We start from the raw sequence: 16,243 nt of genomic DNA, 5'->3' as shown, positions 1-16,243 counted from the left end.
CAAAAATAAAGTAATAAGTGTGACAAAAACATAATGGTTGGCAGCTATGAGTACCTATTCATCAAATCAAAGCCTTTAATCTTTGAAGTTTGCATGATGTACTTGGATTAGTGGACCTTTGTATGCACTTGGTATGTTGGAAAGGATCACAATTTTGCATGTGATCAAGATATTCCTATGAGTACACAGGAAAATGAAGCACGATAAGTTCCCTTATCGTGTTTCATTTTCCCCGTGGACTCATAGGAATGCCTTGACATGCGCAATGAAGATGTGAGAATGCATGCTTCAAAAGCGTGAAACAAAATTAAACATAAAACAGAGCATCTGATACACTTTCATTCTCTGACCAGTGTTTGGTACATTTGAGCCATGGCAAATTTGTATTTCATTTCTTCTTTGATGGAATGAGTATTTTGAAGGTTTGTTGAATGTGTCTGATGACAGAGTGGCAGATATAGGGTGTTTGGGTCGAGGTGGTGTGCAAAGTGAGAGGGTTAGGGAAAATGATTTGGTAAACAGAGAAGAGGTAGTAAAAGCTTTGCGGAAGATGAAAGCCGGCAAGGCAGCAGGTTTGGATGGTATTGCAGTGGAATTTATTAAAAAAGGGGGTGACTGTGTTGTTGACTGGCTGGTAAGGTTATTTAATGTATGTATGACTCATGGTGAGGTGCCTGAGGATTGGCGGAATGCGTGCATAGTGCCATTGTACAAAGGCAAAGGGGATAAGAGTGAGTGCTCAAATTACAGAGGTATAAGTTTGTTGAGTATTCCTGGTAAATTATATGGGAGGGTATTGATTGAGAGGGTGAAGGCATGTACAGAGCATCAGATTGGGGAAGAGCAGTGTGGTTTCAGAAGTGGTAGAGGATGTGTGGATCAGGTGTTTGCTTTGAAGAATGTATGTGAGAAATACTTAGAAAAGCAAATGGATTTGTATGTAGCATTTATGGATCTGGAGAAGGCATATGATAGAGTTGATAGAGATGCTCTGTGGAAGGTATTAAGAATATATGGTGTGGGAGGCAAGTTGTTAGAAGCAGTGAAAGGTTTTTATCGAGGATGTAAGGCATGTGTACGTGTAGGAAGAGAGGAAAGTGATTGGTTCTCAGTGAATGTAGGTTTGCGGCAGGGGTGTGTGATGTCTCCATGGTTGTTTAATTTGTTTATGGATGGGGTTGTTAGGGAGGTAAATGCAAGAGTCTTGGAAAGAGGGGCAAGTATGAAGTCTGTTGGGGATGAGAGAGCTTGGGAAGTGAGTCAGTTGTTGTTCGCTGATGATACAGCGCTGGTGGCGGATTCATGTGAGAAACTGCAGAAGCTGGTGATGGAGTTTGGTAAAGTGTGTGGAAGAAGAAAGTTAAGAGTAAATGTGAATAAGAGCAAGGTTATTAGGTACAGTAGGGTTGAGGGTCAAGTCAATTGGGAGGTGAGTTTGAATGGAGAAAAACTGGAGGAAGTGAAGTGTTTTAGATATCTGGGAGTGGATCTGTCAGCGGATGGAACCATGGAAGCGGAAGTGGATCATAGGGTGGGGAGAGGGGGCGAAAATTTTGGGAGCCTTGAAAAATGTGTGGAAGTCGAGAACATTATCCCGGAAAGCAAAAATGGGTATGTTTGAAGGAATAGTGGTTCCAACAATGTTGTATGGTTGCGAGGCGTGGGCTATGGATAGAGTTGTTCGCAGGAGGATGGATGTGCTGGAAATGAGATGTTTGAGGACAATGTGTGGTGTGAGGTGGTTTGATCGAGTAAGTAACGTAAGGGTAAGAGAGATGTGTGGAAATAAAAAGAGCGTGGTTGAGAGAGCAGAAGAGGGTGTTTTGAAATGGTTTGGGCACATGGAGAGAATGAGTGAGGAAAGATTGACCAAGAGGATATATGTGTCGGAGGTGGAGGGAACGAGAAGAGGGAGACCAAATTGGAGGTGGAAAGATGGAGTGAAAAGGATTTTGTGTGATCGGGGCCTGAACATGCAGGAGGGTGAAAGGAGGGCAAGGAATAGAGTGAATTGGAGCGATGTGGTATACAGGGGTTGACGTGCTGTCAGTGGATTGAATCAAGGCATGTGAAGCGTCCGGGGTAAACCATGGAAAGCTGTGTAGGTATGTATATTTGCGTGTGTGGACGTGTGTATGTACATGTGTATGGGGGGGGGGGTTGGGCCATTTCTTTCGTCTGTTTCCTTGCGCTACCTCGCAAACGCGGGAGACAGCGACGAGGTATAAAAAAAAAAAAAAAAAAAAAAAACTCTCTTTCTAAATCTATAATGTGGCTACACCAGTCATCTAACCCTTGGGTACCAAGGATCCAGTTATGGATTGAAAGCCGAGAAAATCAACACCACAAGTCCACAGTCAATTTTTCTACTTTCAGTTTTTAAAGAAATTTAGCTACATGCATCATAGCCATGTGACACCAAATGAAGTCATACAAGGCGCTTTTCTTAATTTTTCTTTTGTGGAGCCTTTCATAATTCTTCTGTCCATACTTGCCCTTAGTTTTAGGTCACTTTCTAGAAACAGTTTTTCATAACAGGGGGATGAGATGCCACCTTCCTGGTTATAGGGCCCTATTATCAACTCACTGTTGAAACACTGAAATACATTTCCAAAATCCACAGGAAATAAAAATGGCTGAGAACTAACCTGTCTGAATACAGTTTTTCTGAAAGCTAAACATTTCCCCATCTTTGTTTTGACATCCACCCCACTCTTAAATACAGTTCTGCTATCTTTATAACTAAATCCTGTATTCATTTTCTGACAAGGTCTAAAGGTTGGACAGGCAGAAACTCCTCCCTAGATATCACAGAATCTGCACATCTCTGGATATCTCTCCATTACATGTATAAAAATATTTTCTGAACTCCCATATTTGTGCTTAGGTATGCAAACTAAAAGATAAAAGTATAATAAAGTATGCAGCAAATAGTGAAAGCAGGTCTGGTATACTATAAGTACCAATAAGAAATGAGTTCTGGTCATTCTACAAGCTGTAAATAGTTCAGTGTCCCTTTTGTTGAAAGTTATTACAAGCCTCTGCTCTAGTCTACAACAGGAGCAAATGAAAGGAACATAGGTAAGAAAATCTTTTAGATGCATAACACAAACAATTGGTATTTATATAAAAATAACAATATATGACGAGCAAATATCATTAACATTATAACACCAAAAGGTAAAAATGAGTAATCAAGGGACAATAACAATAATAATACAGAATAATGGCAGTGACAAAAAGTAAAAGCTGTTAACGCATTGAGATTTGTCACTCACCAGTCATGTACTAAGGTGAGTATGGTCTTCCTAGGTTGACGCATGCACAAATTTTACACATTACTACAATTGGAGATACAATCAAAGTGCTGTAATATGCTGGGATACGTGCTTTGCTGTTATTTAAAAAGACCAAAAGATCAGTTATGTCTTTATGGTGAAAATTCTTTAATTTGCAAAACATTCAAGGATTCTCTATCATATCCTCGCTACATCAAGAGTAAAGTTTGATGGCACTTAACGCATATACGGCATCTAATACCATTAACATATCTGTACCATACACTGCTCCAATCATCACAAAAAAAAAAATGAATAAATTTCAACAGATTGAATTAACACTTCAGTCAACAACATTTATTTCCATAGTTGAGGATTTTCTTTCTTATATTCTCATCAGGCCTTATGTATCAATTCCATTATATGCAAATGGAAATGTGGTAGGGTTAATGTATGGATTGATGGATTACCACATACTTCAAGGCTCTAAATTCTATCCCAACTTGTAAAGAATCAAATATGAAATTAAAAGATCATGGAATATTCATTACACAGGGTGTCTTGTCGTACCTCACTAATGTATAACTGTGTCAACACTTATGCTAACAGAAAATATAAATGCTTTTATCAGCTTTAGGGCTAACAGCTTTCAAGTTCTGGCAGTAATCTGGATTCTATAAACAGAAAAGTGAACATTCACTTTTACATCCCATCTTTCCAATGAAGCACCTAACTCCTAGAGGCATACCTTACTCCTTAATCACTCTAATTAGGGCTCTAGTCTTTTAAAACTCTGCCAGATAGCTATAACGTATTCCATCATCCCAATGAACTTCACAAAAATAAACTCATATCCTCTCCTGTAAATTCTAGTGAGTTTCACATCAAGCCTTGCTTTTCACAAGCACAATTACCACACTTCTGTTTGGTCTTACATCCAAATCTTTTCACTCCTTACTCTCTGAAATTCTTTCACATCAACTATAACCAACTCTACTGACTCCTATTATCAATTTAGACTTTACCTTGTAACAAAATTCTATGGACTCTTCTTTTGCAAAAGTATTTTCTATGAATCTTCAAAATACAAAAAGCAGTGACAGCTCTATCAGCAAGGCTTAAATTTCTGGCATTCATCTATTCTTCTCTATGCTGAACAATTCATTCTTCCATGTCAAAATGAACTTTAACCATTATCTTCACACATCCATATAACTAATACAACATAAAATTTCAAATTACTCACTACTCAACCAAAACTTCAATGGTGAACAGCCACAGGATATCTATAAAAAAAATTCTATCTGTCAATTATCATTATTATTCCATTCCTAATCTAATGAGTTGGATCAGGTAAATAGAGCCTCTGCACTACCACTCACACACTCATCCTCATCCTATGAAAAGTATGTTAAAAGTACAACAAAGACTTCACACTTGAAAAAATGCTTCTTACTTTTTTCTCTTTTCACACAGTGTAGATTCATCAAGAGAGATGATTTACACCACCCCCATTCACATAATGCTCCCATTATATCCACTCCTCAGTCATTCTCCAGTTCCATCTTCATGTGAAATTTCCTTAGCTGTTATCAGTTCCCTCACTCCATCTATTCTTCTCTGCAGTGGTCTATCTCTCCTCTTTGTAACTTCTTTTGTACTGATATATTTCTTACTGACCAACCTCTCATGTACCATACATTACAAAGGACCATGCCTTTCATGAGCCTTCCTGACTTCTTTCACAATATAACCTTCTCATCATTTTATCTATCCTCTTCATTCTACTCATATAATACATATCAATAATTTCTACTGCTCTTATCTTTTTTACTCTATCCTGACCTCTATACACTTGGGTTTAACATCCATACATCAGCATTGTGAAAAGCTTCTTCCAAACTCTGCTTAAATTTAACCCACTCACCAGAGCATTCAGAGTACCTCTAATTTTTCTCCCTTGCTTGACTCAGCTTTCAACTTCAGCTTTTCCACTACCATCTTTACTAATCATCACTATCAAATATTTAAACACATCCATAACTTCTAGTTTCTCACTATGTCAAATGATCTTATGTCCTGATTTCCCATCCAGTTCAAACACAAGCATCTTACTTTCACATGCATTTACTTTCAGTATCCTCTTCCATACCACATCACAGAAAAAGCCAATCATTCTGCTTCTCCATGGTTAAGTATCAAATCACAATCATACCATCTTGCTCTCATCTCATGCAATGCCTATCCATAAAATATTTAATTACTAAGTTGATATCACATACACTCAGATATTCAGTGCTGTGGCCACAGAGCAACAAAATTATAGCTCCTTTGAAAGTAATACAAGATGCTCATCAGTGTCGATTACTTAAAGGTACAAAGAAAAACAAAATAAGTATAAGAAATGTCTTTCAAATGAACTGTCCATTGTGTCTTGAAGCACCAGTTCTTCATTTCATGAAGCATTATTGAGTGGTGCAAATAACAAGGCCAAGAGTCAACCAAGTAAAAGCAGAATGAGTGACAAAAGTGAATTAAGGCAAAAAAATGCTTCTCAATTACCAGAAATGCTGTGTAAGCTGATGACGGCATTTGGGTTGTATGGTACTGAAGAAGGAAGAAGTCCCCCAGGGTAGAAATGAAAAAGAAAATGAGACTATAATCTGGTAATCTTCAAGGGAGATGAAATGTTTCAGGCAAAAACTTTCTCAACGTACATTCAGAGTTAATATTGCAGATGAGATATTTTTCTGCTTTGAAGGATAACTTGCAAGCCACCATGCTTATATTTAAATTAGTCATGTACAACTAGTATAAACATATTTCAAAATCTGGTGTAAAATTATGATATAAAAAAATCCAGGAAAACTATGATCACGTAAAAACACCCTTCATACTGTACTGTAACAGCATCTCTTCGCATTAAAACACAGTACAAGACACAGGAGAGAAAAGTCATGTAAAACATCTTTTTGTAAACGGCTATAGTTGCATACTTTGTCTACTGGAGCAAAAAAAATATCAAAGATATTTCATATGAATAACTAAAAACTTTACTCTTGAGCAACTCATACACTGTACATACATATGAATATATTTCCTGTTTACTTCATCCTCCTTTACTGATAGACGTCAATTAAAATCAGCAAATCACATTCACCAGTGGATAGGAGGTAACTGGTTAAGATCCTCAGTAAGGTGGAACATAAGAGTCACTTGATGCAATTTCATCACTCATCATTCCTAGCTCATGAAATCATGACATTCTGTAACTCAAGAGTATCACAAAACATCTCTGATCAGCAAAAGTCTAAATGCCTGAAGTGAAAAAAGTAAAAGAATGCTTTAAATCTACTATGTCATAGCAATGAGCCATGAAAGCATAAAGGACTCCTGAGTACCTTGATGGTATACCTTGTAACAAGATGACATTATACCCAGTGACTAGTTCTAACAAAGGTATGATGCATTAGGGTATTCAGGGTATCACATGTATACTTTTTTATTTATAGATATCAAATCTATATGAGGACTGATTAAGGGTAATTTAGAAATACAGTAAACATTTACAAATTATCAACATCAAAACCTCAATCATCTATAAAATACTGAGGCTACCTATTTTTAATATGGTGTGCCTAAACCTACAATACGATTATCTGAATTGATGATCTGTACTTGGACCAAAATGTCTAAGGTAAAAAGTCCATAACACCATAATTTACCACTTTTAAAACCAAAAATCATCATTATTTTCAAGTCATGAATAACTGTCTATTTACTATATGACAAAAGAACTTCAAACATGATACACACCAACAAATGCATACACACTATACTTGAATATACACATACGCCTAAGTATGTGTACAGACTTACTTATTTCCTGCCCCAGGAGTCCTTTTTTAAGAGGCTCCAGCATCACTCAGGAAGTTGTCCACTCCCATTAATCAGGATCATAGGTCATAAAGTGTAATGATGTTGTGTGAGTCTCTATGAGTGAAAAGTGCAAGGCTACTGAATCTTAAGTGCTTAGTGTCTTTGTTGTGGTAGTTCCGTGTGGGCATGAAGGGTCTTGGGGTATGTTGATATGGTTTTTTGTAGTGTTGTTAAGAGCAGTGATGTCCTGGGTGTAGAGTGTGACTCATGTTTGTTTGTTTGTCTCTAAGTCCTCCCAGAACATCTGCCCTCATCCACCCGATGATTCACTTTTTGCTCCCATGAATCAATTCACTGCCATGTCCACTTCCAATTTTCCTAAAACATTTCACTTCCTTGAAATCTGCTCCATTCAAAACTAACCTGTCCCTCTGCCCTGTTAATCATAACAACTCTGCTTTTATTCACATTTGCTCTCAACATCCTGTTTTCACACACTCCCAAACTCAAACACCAACTTCTGCAGTTTCTCACTTGAATCTGCCATCATTGTTCAACCATCAGCAAATAACAACTGACTTACTTCCCAGGTCCCCCTCACCCCCTACAGACTGCATACTAACCTCTCTCTCAAAGACCACTGAATTTACCTACCTCATCTTCCCATCCATAAACAAATTATACTGCCATGGTGACATCAAACACCCCTGCTGCAAAAAACCTTCAAATGGAGACACTCACTCTCCTTTCTGCCTACTCACACACACGACTTACGCTCTTGATGAAAACTCTCCCTGCTTTTAGTAGCTTTTCTCTCACACCATATATTCATAACACCTTCCAAAAGGCATCACTATCAACCCTTCCATAAGCTTTCTCTAGATCCATAAATGCCACATACAAATCCCTCTGCTTCTCTAAGTCCTTCTCTCACACATTCTTTAAAGAAATCACCTGTACCACACATCCTCTACCATTTTGAATGGGAGGAAAGTGAATTGGAATAAAGTGGTTTACAGGGTACAAGATGCTGTAAATAGACTGAATCAAGGAACATAAAGCAACCAGGGGGATTCATGGAAAGGTCTGCAGGGCCTGGTTATGGATAGGAGGCTGTGGTCTTGGTGCATTATACATGGCAGCTAGAGATTGGAGGTTAGTGGATAAGGATTTTCTTCATCTGTTACTGGTGCTACCTTGTTAAAATGCGAAATAACGAGCAAGCATGAAAAAATTTCATACGTTTGCCATTTCCTGGATTACTGAGGTAGCACCAGGAACATATGACCCCACTTGCTTAGCAACATCCACTCAATAGCTATCATGTGTAGTGCATCAAAACTAGAGCAATACATGAGTGTGTGAGTATAAATGACAGCTAGAGACTGAATGTGAACGAATGTGGCCTTTGTTGTCTTTTCCTAGAGCTACCTCGCGCACATGCGGGGGGGAGGGGGTTGTCATTTCATGTGTGGCAGGGTGGCGACGGGAATGAATAAGGGCAGACAGTATGAATTATGTACATGGGTATATATGTATATGTCTGTGTGTGTATATATATATGTATACGTTGAAATGTATAGGTATGTATATGAGTGTGTGTGGACATGTATGTATATACATGTGTATGTGGGTGGATAGGGCCATTCTTTCATCTGTTTCCCTGCGCTACCTCACTAACGTGGGAGACAGCAACAAAGTATAATAAATGAATAAATATATAAAATAAATATATATATTAGATGTTACCACCACTGTCATTGGATGAGAGAAGTACAATCTTGTCAAGGAACTTCTTATTCCAAAGGACTTCCATCATTTCCCTGCTACTGATTACAGTGCAGCTTTGAAACAGCAGGAGCCTCATAAAAGGAATCCTGGGGTTTTATATATTCATATCTTACTTTATATCTTCACTATCTAATATTTCTACAAAAGTTACTGTAATACCCTCTGGGATTTCCTTCACAATTTAACCATTATATGTATCTCTATACTGGAAAATTTGAAAATCCTTATTTTGTCATTATGTATTACCTAGAATTAGGAAAGGAAAGAGTATTTGCTATGATAAATACTTGTCAGTCTATCAAAAAAGTAAAAGAGTAGGTTGGCTTTGAATGTGTGTTCTATGAGGGTTCAAGGGACTCACCAAGAATTACTTCATATCATCTCTCAAGGTATAACCTTTTATTCTTTCTGAACTAAGCTTTCATAACTAGTCTGTAATTATTAAGAAAGTTGACCTTCTAATAATTAGATTATAGCAACTACTCACATAAAAAGTTTTTGTGTTTATTGGCCTCTGTTACCTTAAATCTTCATAAAATCTATAGAAAATTGGATCTTGAGTGAAGCATATGAGACTGTAATAGCTATGCTTGATAATGAGAAGTCTTCTAAATAATCAATATCATTAATGCAAGACTAGAGTAAATCTATGAAAAACATTCTTCTATGTAAAGAGCAAAAATAAATTGGCATATTTACTTGATGTATGGCTGATGTAGTGCTACGAGACAGCAGTGGACGGTGAGGGTGACAGCTGACAGATGGAAGTAGTCAAAAAGCACTGGTAGATGGTAGTGAAGGCCCCTGTGGAATAAACACTGATGGAGTTATGCAATTCATTCTTGCCAGTTTCACACATCCATTGGTATTGTTTAGATCATGTTACACTTGGATCTGTTTGCCTTTACAGATGACTGCCAGAAGGCATGAATAACATCTAAAATCAGTGTCCTCTTGGTAAGAAGTCTGCCCCAGGGAACTGGGTATTCCTGCCCCTTGCCAGCCTGTAGGTTTGAGGACATCTACAAAATCAATTCCCACATAAAGTGTGTGTGCCTTCATGCACTTGATCTACCCAATGAGATTAGAAATGGAGTTTATGGCTGTAGGACAGACATGATATATACACACTTATCAATCTTTTTTCTCCTAACTACTGTTCCTTATACCTACCCAATTTATCAAAAAACTATTAATATCATTTCTACTCCAAATCAGGTAGCAAATGTGCTTCACTGGTTTGGTAACTTTATCAAAATCTAGACAATGTAAAACATGAACATTGCTCTTGAGTAACCATATGGAATTCTGAGCAATATAAAAGAAAGTTTTTACAGAGAACTGCTCTTTATATAATGAGAATAAAATATAATGCAAACAAACTATGTATATACTAGTAACACAAAAACAATAGCATAGTCAGCACAAATCCAGTAAAAGGTGCATCTCATGTATCCTCTACACCTGCATTTGGATGGCTGAAGAGAATGGCAGCTGCTGATGAAGACCCTTGAGACATGATTACACAACTTCATGTAACGATGAGCACTCAAAGCCATCACTAACAACACAGAGCTATGAATGAGGAACCAATGCCATACTAGAGTTTCTTAAGCCCTCAGTAAGCACCTACAGCGAGCAAGTTACTTAATATGTAAAAACCTAATTGTACATTACGGGGAGTTCTACATATGTGGGGACCTATCTCTTGAACTACCACTGCTACCATACCACTACAAATGGATTTTTCACTAAACACTCAAGCTACTGCAAATGCTGCATCTTATCTTACTGGACACAGAAATCAGTGAATATCTACAATCTTCAGTGAGTGTATGCAACTATCAAGAAGTACTTAGATCCATCACTTTCTATATATATTCATTAGTGAATATCTTAGCCATGAAAGACTGCTTATATAGAAACACCAACAGTCACTACTTTGAATACAGTCATCATCAGTCACTACTTTGAATCCAGTCATCATCAGTCACTACTTTGAATACAGTCATCAACATGCAGCTACAATCATTGAGCATCTAGAAGATGCACTAAATGCTATCAATTAGCATTATACACTTGAAAGCAATGAAAATCATCACTAATGATATTACTGAATAACAAAAGTCAACAATGAGCAATTATGATCACAAGTGGAAATCTTTAGCCACAACTAAGCTATGAGAGGAAACCTTAAGTCACTACTTAGGGATATTCTGAGCATTTATAGTAATCAGAGAGCATCGCTAGACAACACTAAGAACCTGCAGCTATCACTGAAAACAAACAGTCATCTTCTGGGGTCAACAGCAATCAGCAAGCATTCAGCATAAGTACTCAATAAATATTTGCAGGCATTAATGAGCAATTACAGTCATCATTAGCACAAAACTTACCACTAAGCCCTACTGTCATAATAAGCTCTTAAAGTCATCAGTGAGTATCTACAGCCCTTACTTTTCAACTACAGCTATCATCAATTAACTAAAATCATAATTTAAGCATCTAAAACCAATTCTGAGCACCTACAATCATAATTCAAGCACCTACAGCCATCAATAATCACCGGCAATCATAATCTAAGCATCTCCAGCCATTACTAATCACCTCCAATCATAATCTAAGCATCTAAAGCCATCACTAGTTGCCCACAATCATAAGCTAAATATCTATAACCAACAATAAAAACCTCCAATCACACTCTAAGCACCTACAGCCATCAGTAATCATCTACGATCATAATCTAAGCATGCAAAACCATCAATAAGTACATATAACCATCACTACACACCTAAAACCATAATTTGAGCATCTACAATCATAATCCAAGCATTTATAACTGTCACTAAACATCTATAATCCTAATCTGGGCACATATAACCATTGCTAAGCATCTACAATCATAATCTAAGCTCCTACAACCATCACTAACTGCCTACAATCATAATCTAAGTAATCTATAATCATCACTAACCACCTACAATTACAATTTAAGCACCTATAATCATCACTAACCACCTACAATCACAATTAAAGCACCTATAATCTTCACTAACCACCTACAATCATAATTCGAATACCTAAGCACCTATACCCATCACTAAGCCAAGAGTAGAGAAACAGAAGCAAACTACAGTGTAAGAATAAACATTAAAATGTCTTTGGAAATAAGTCCCATTCCAAAAAGTATCTAATCTTTGTGTGTTATATATGATGATCATGTTTATGGACTGTGAATATAAGGCATAAAATTATTGTATCCTGTATAATGTGCAAAAATTTTTGTTCCATGAAAACTGTTTGCTAAACATGAAGCATGATGCTTTTATAGTAAACATTATATAAAGATATGAATAATGAGCATGAAGCATTATGCTCTGTACAATAAAACATAAGCACACAGAGTATCAAATGAAAATCTCAGAATAAATAGCACTAAAAATAAGCTTTCTGTAGTTAACATTAATATGTTCTGCATAGTGAATACTAAAAACAGCTCTGCAAAATGAGCACAAAATACGATAATTTATAATCCTTGTGTATATGACAGAGGAAGTTAAACTAAACACAGTAATTCAAGGTAATCAGTAAAGGCACATGTTTTGAAAGACACTAGTCAAGTATACTATCAAAATATTAATCTCTTGCTGTGAAGTTAAATGTATGATATGAATACTCTAGTTATTTGCTTTCACCAGAGAAGTTGCAGCACTGTTTGGCAAAGTGTGGCCTCATGGTTATTGAAAGAGGATATTGGCTATTAACCAAAGGTAAGGCTCACAAAGATCAAAGGCTCTCTATGCACATCCAATAAATCATTTCCCATGTTAAAACAGGTGGCTGATGCAGCATCTCTAAAACCTAGAGTATTTCTGGAATACTGAAGTCAATTTGCATCTCTATACAACTTAATGCCCGGCATCCAGTAACCAGAATCAAAATTCCTGTTAAATCATATCATATACAAGGAGCAGTCATAATATGTAACTGCCAAGCCTCTGGTTAAGATAAAAGCATAATCATACAAAATGCATGTAATGAGACCAGATTTCTCAGATTTAGTTATTCTGAGCGCATCATCATGTTTTCAACTAGTTAATGGCTTTGGTACAATACAAAATACAGTTTGGAATCTCTTTTAAAATAAATGAATGAACACTGCTGATCTATATCTAACAATAAACAGAGAAAGCTATATCTAATTTGTCATGGTGTCACACTATCTTGGAGGGTGGCACACAAAGAATTTCCTGCATACATCCCCATTTCCACAAACTTTTTAATGCCTCTCCATTCTTATATTCCATTCAGCCAGTCTTCTTCATTTTTCTCTTCCACCTCATTCTCTCCTTCCTGTCCCCTTCTTCTTATACATACTCTTTGTCATCCTTCCTACACCTATTTTCTCATTATGTCCCAAACACTCCATTCTTCAAATTCACAATTAGTTCCCTCTCTCTCATACTTCTGCCATCATTAATCACTATATCAGTTAACATCCAGCCACTAACAGGTTCTCTAAATATACACATAATCATCAATTACCACATCTATCAGTCCACGTCATGCTAATGACAGGTTCTCTGAAACTATGCTCATTCATTTGTCATTGTATCTATTAATCAGTGTACCTAACAGACACAAATCATGATACAGTATAAATATGTGTACATCCATCCATATCCACTTTCTTCCATACAAAGCACACTGGCTTCATAAGAATTTCCTGAGAAAATGTGATGAATACATCTCCTTACATAAAAATTATGCTGCAATGGTATTTGGGCACACAACAGCAAAACTTTGCCAGAGATATTTTTCCATAAATTCATTTATCATATTAAGTTGCTTGTTGCTTTCTCTTTAACCAAACTTAAATGAAGCTATAAAAGTGCACAGAAAATGAGTTTATCTAGAATCATAGAAACTTATCAAAAACAAGTAATAATATGGATAATTTTGAGACTGAATGAACAAGTCAAATCCACATACAAATCTTTGAGGCCTTTAAATGAATTCATGTAAAAGATCATAAGAACAAGGTCTGACTCTCAAAAATTTATACATATGTAATGGGAGAAGGACATTTGAAGGAGTGGGCTGTACATTACAAATTCTCTTCCAACACCTGAGTTCCCTAACTTTATCAATGGATCAAAGGATGCACGGATGAATAAACATTCTGATGAAGAGAATAAATAGTGCCATACTGTGATATGCAGTGTCATGCATCTCACATAAAAAGAAACAGTTAAAAAATACAAAACAAAAATATGGAGAGTTTCCAAGATGGACATATGCATGTGTTGCAAAATACATTTCTATAAAGTCTAAAAATTATACACAGCCTGGTTTCTCGAAAGATAAAATAATGTAAAAAAAGCCTGCAACTTTTACCATCATCATTTTCATGGTTACTATTACCAACATCATGTATTTTCATCAAATAACCTGAAAAAACATCTGAGGTTTACCTGGTGGGAGAGAAGTGGAGATTGAGCGTCCTGGATGACACACACTGAATTGCATTGTGGTGGTCGGGGCCAAAGGCATGTTCTGTGAACCACAGTTCCACCACCAACTGCAGGTCTGCACGGTCTAGGCTGTCAGCCAGCTGCAACATGAGAAACAACTTACTCCTCCTGCCATGGTGTCCTACCACACTCCTGCTGGCAAAGGTCTCCTAATGCACCATCCTTAACGCTTATCATTAACCAATATTTTGGGCTGCAACAGCAATCAAACAATGATCGGGTTACTCTTCCAAGTGGTTACTGGTATGTATGTATGTTAACTACATGTAAGATCATCCCGAATTTGCGATGATTTACACCGAGCACAAACCAGCCATTATCTTGCATCTGTATCATCAATATGCAGACCAACTATTGGGTCAAAGTAATAAACAATAAGGTATTGAAATGATGTATCATTAGCCAGTAAAAGAAATGCGTTCAATAGATGTTACAAGGGCAATGAGAGAAATAACCTGTGACTATGATATAGACAGATGCATCTGAAGGGTCATAGAGAGCAAGGAATGGTAGGGACATAATTACAAAACAGAGGAAGAAGATATTGTGAACGACCTTAATATGCAGCCAAAACTGTTACATTACGCTATCAGGATCATACTACTACCAATGAGGATGGAAGGTCTGAGGTTAAGCACTCCAAAGGAAATTTGATTAAAACTGAGAGGTAGATGTGGAAAGTCATTTTCAGAGCTTTAAAGTGTACTTCTAGCTGAAAACGTCCGCTACAGAAGTACCTGACTGGGGAGGGGCTACCAAGGAAACCAATATGATCATCAGAAATACGTAGGTACATAAAATATAATGGGTTAATCGTCAGGTCTGTCGCCAAGAGAGGGTTTGGGTAGGTTCAAACAAAGGATGGATAAGAGATTTAGTAGGGTATGGAGGTAGTGTATTACCCAATCAACAGGATGGTTATTTATTCATTTTCCTTAGCTGTAAGAACCCATGTTTTCACTTAAATGACGATGATGGTCAAGAGCCGTGATCTGGAGGATATGGACAGATATGCCTTCCTTCTACACTTAAGAAGAAATAAGTAAAAATACTTTTCTTGGAACAATGTCTAACAGACTGGTTGTGGTCTACACATACTGATTGGGAATCAGTCTTCAAGCTGTTCAAAAATGATCCTTAGCGTGCCTATATTGTACAATACAAAACTATTTCCTTTTAATTTTAACTTAATTACTCGATTGTTTGAGCTTCAATGCTACTCTGCTTCTACGCGTTTGCCTCTGGACCCCACAGGACAAGAAACCTCCTTAAATTACTAGCCATTTAAATGAGCTTCATACTGCCCAGAAAAATAAACCCCTTACTTACAATGCTGGACGCAAGCCTCCAGATGGTGTTTCGTCTCGTATAATGTGATCAAGGAGTGCACAGGAAACACACGAGACACTACTTTGAAACGCTGTTGGACTCACAAGAGTTCAATACCCCAGGAAAGGGTAAGAGAAAATGAAATCATCTTTAAGAAAGGCGATGCGAATACTATTTTAAACTCTCTGCAAAAATCAATAAGAATAGTGTGACAAATTAATGAAGGAGTGGACATGGAAGTACATAGAGTGAGCCACAGAGAAAGGGAAGGCATATGATCATAGGAAAGAGGCCGTGAATAATACATGCGGACTTTTATGAGAGTCGTCTTGTGCCTAGAGAACAGGATGGGTGGAGGGACTGTGTGCGTTTGCATCGCCATAAGGCATATGATGCTCTCTGTATAACATATATGACTAGCCACAAAACTGA

General features: G+C 37.1%; 1 protein-coding gene across 1 annotated transcript in view; it reads right to left on the bottom strand.

Annotated features, from left to right (window-relative positions):
- Window positions 1-16,243, bottom strand: part of LOC139758941 (uncharacterized) — a 222,005-nt gene that overhangs the window by 106,157 nt on the left and 99,605 nt on the right. Inside the window, exons 5-6 of the mRNA XM_071680756.1 lie at window positions 14,423-14,562; window positions 9,648-9,752 (exon numbers count right to left, since the gene is read on the bottom strand). Of these exons, the coding sequence (XP_071536857.1) occupies window positions 9,648-9,752; window positions 14,423-14,562 (245 nt within the window). The remainder of the gene's footprint in view (window positions 1-9,647; window positions 9,753-14,422; window positions 14,563-16,243) is intronic.

Source organism: Panulirus ornatus, chromosome 32, assembly GCF_036320965.1.
Source record: "Panulirus ornatus isolate Po-2019 chromosome 32, ASM3632096v1, whole genome shotgun sequence".
Taxonomy (NCBI): domain Eukaryota; kingdom Metazoa; phylum Arthropoda; class Malacostraca; order Decapoda; family Palinuridae; genus Panulirus; species Panulirus ornatus.
The sequence above is the reverse complement of the archived record's forward strand: the minus strand, read 5'-3'. Positions and strand labels throughout refer to the sequence as shown.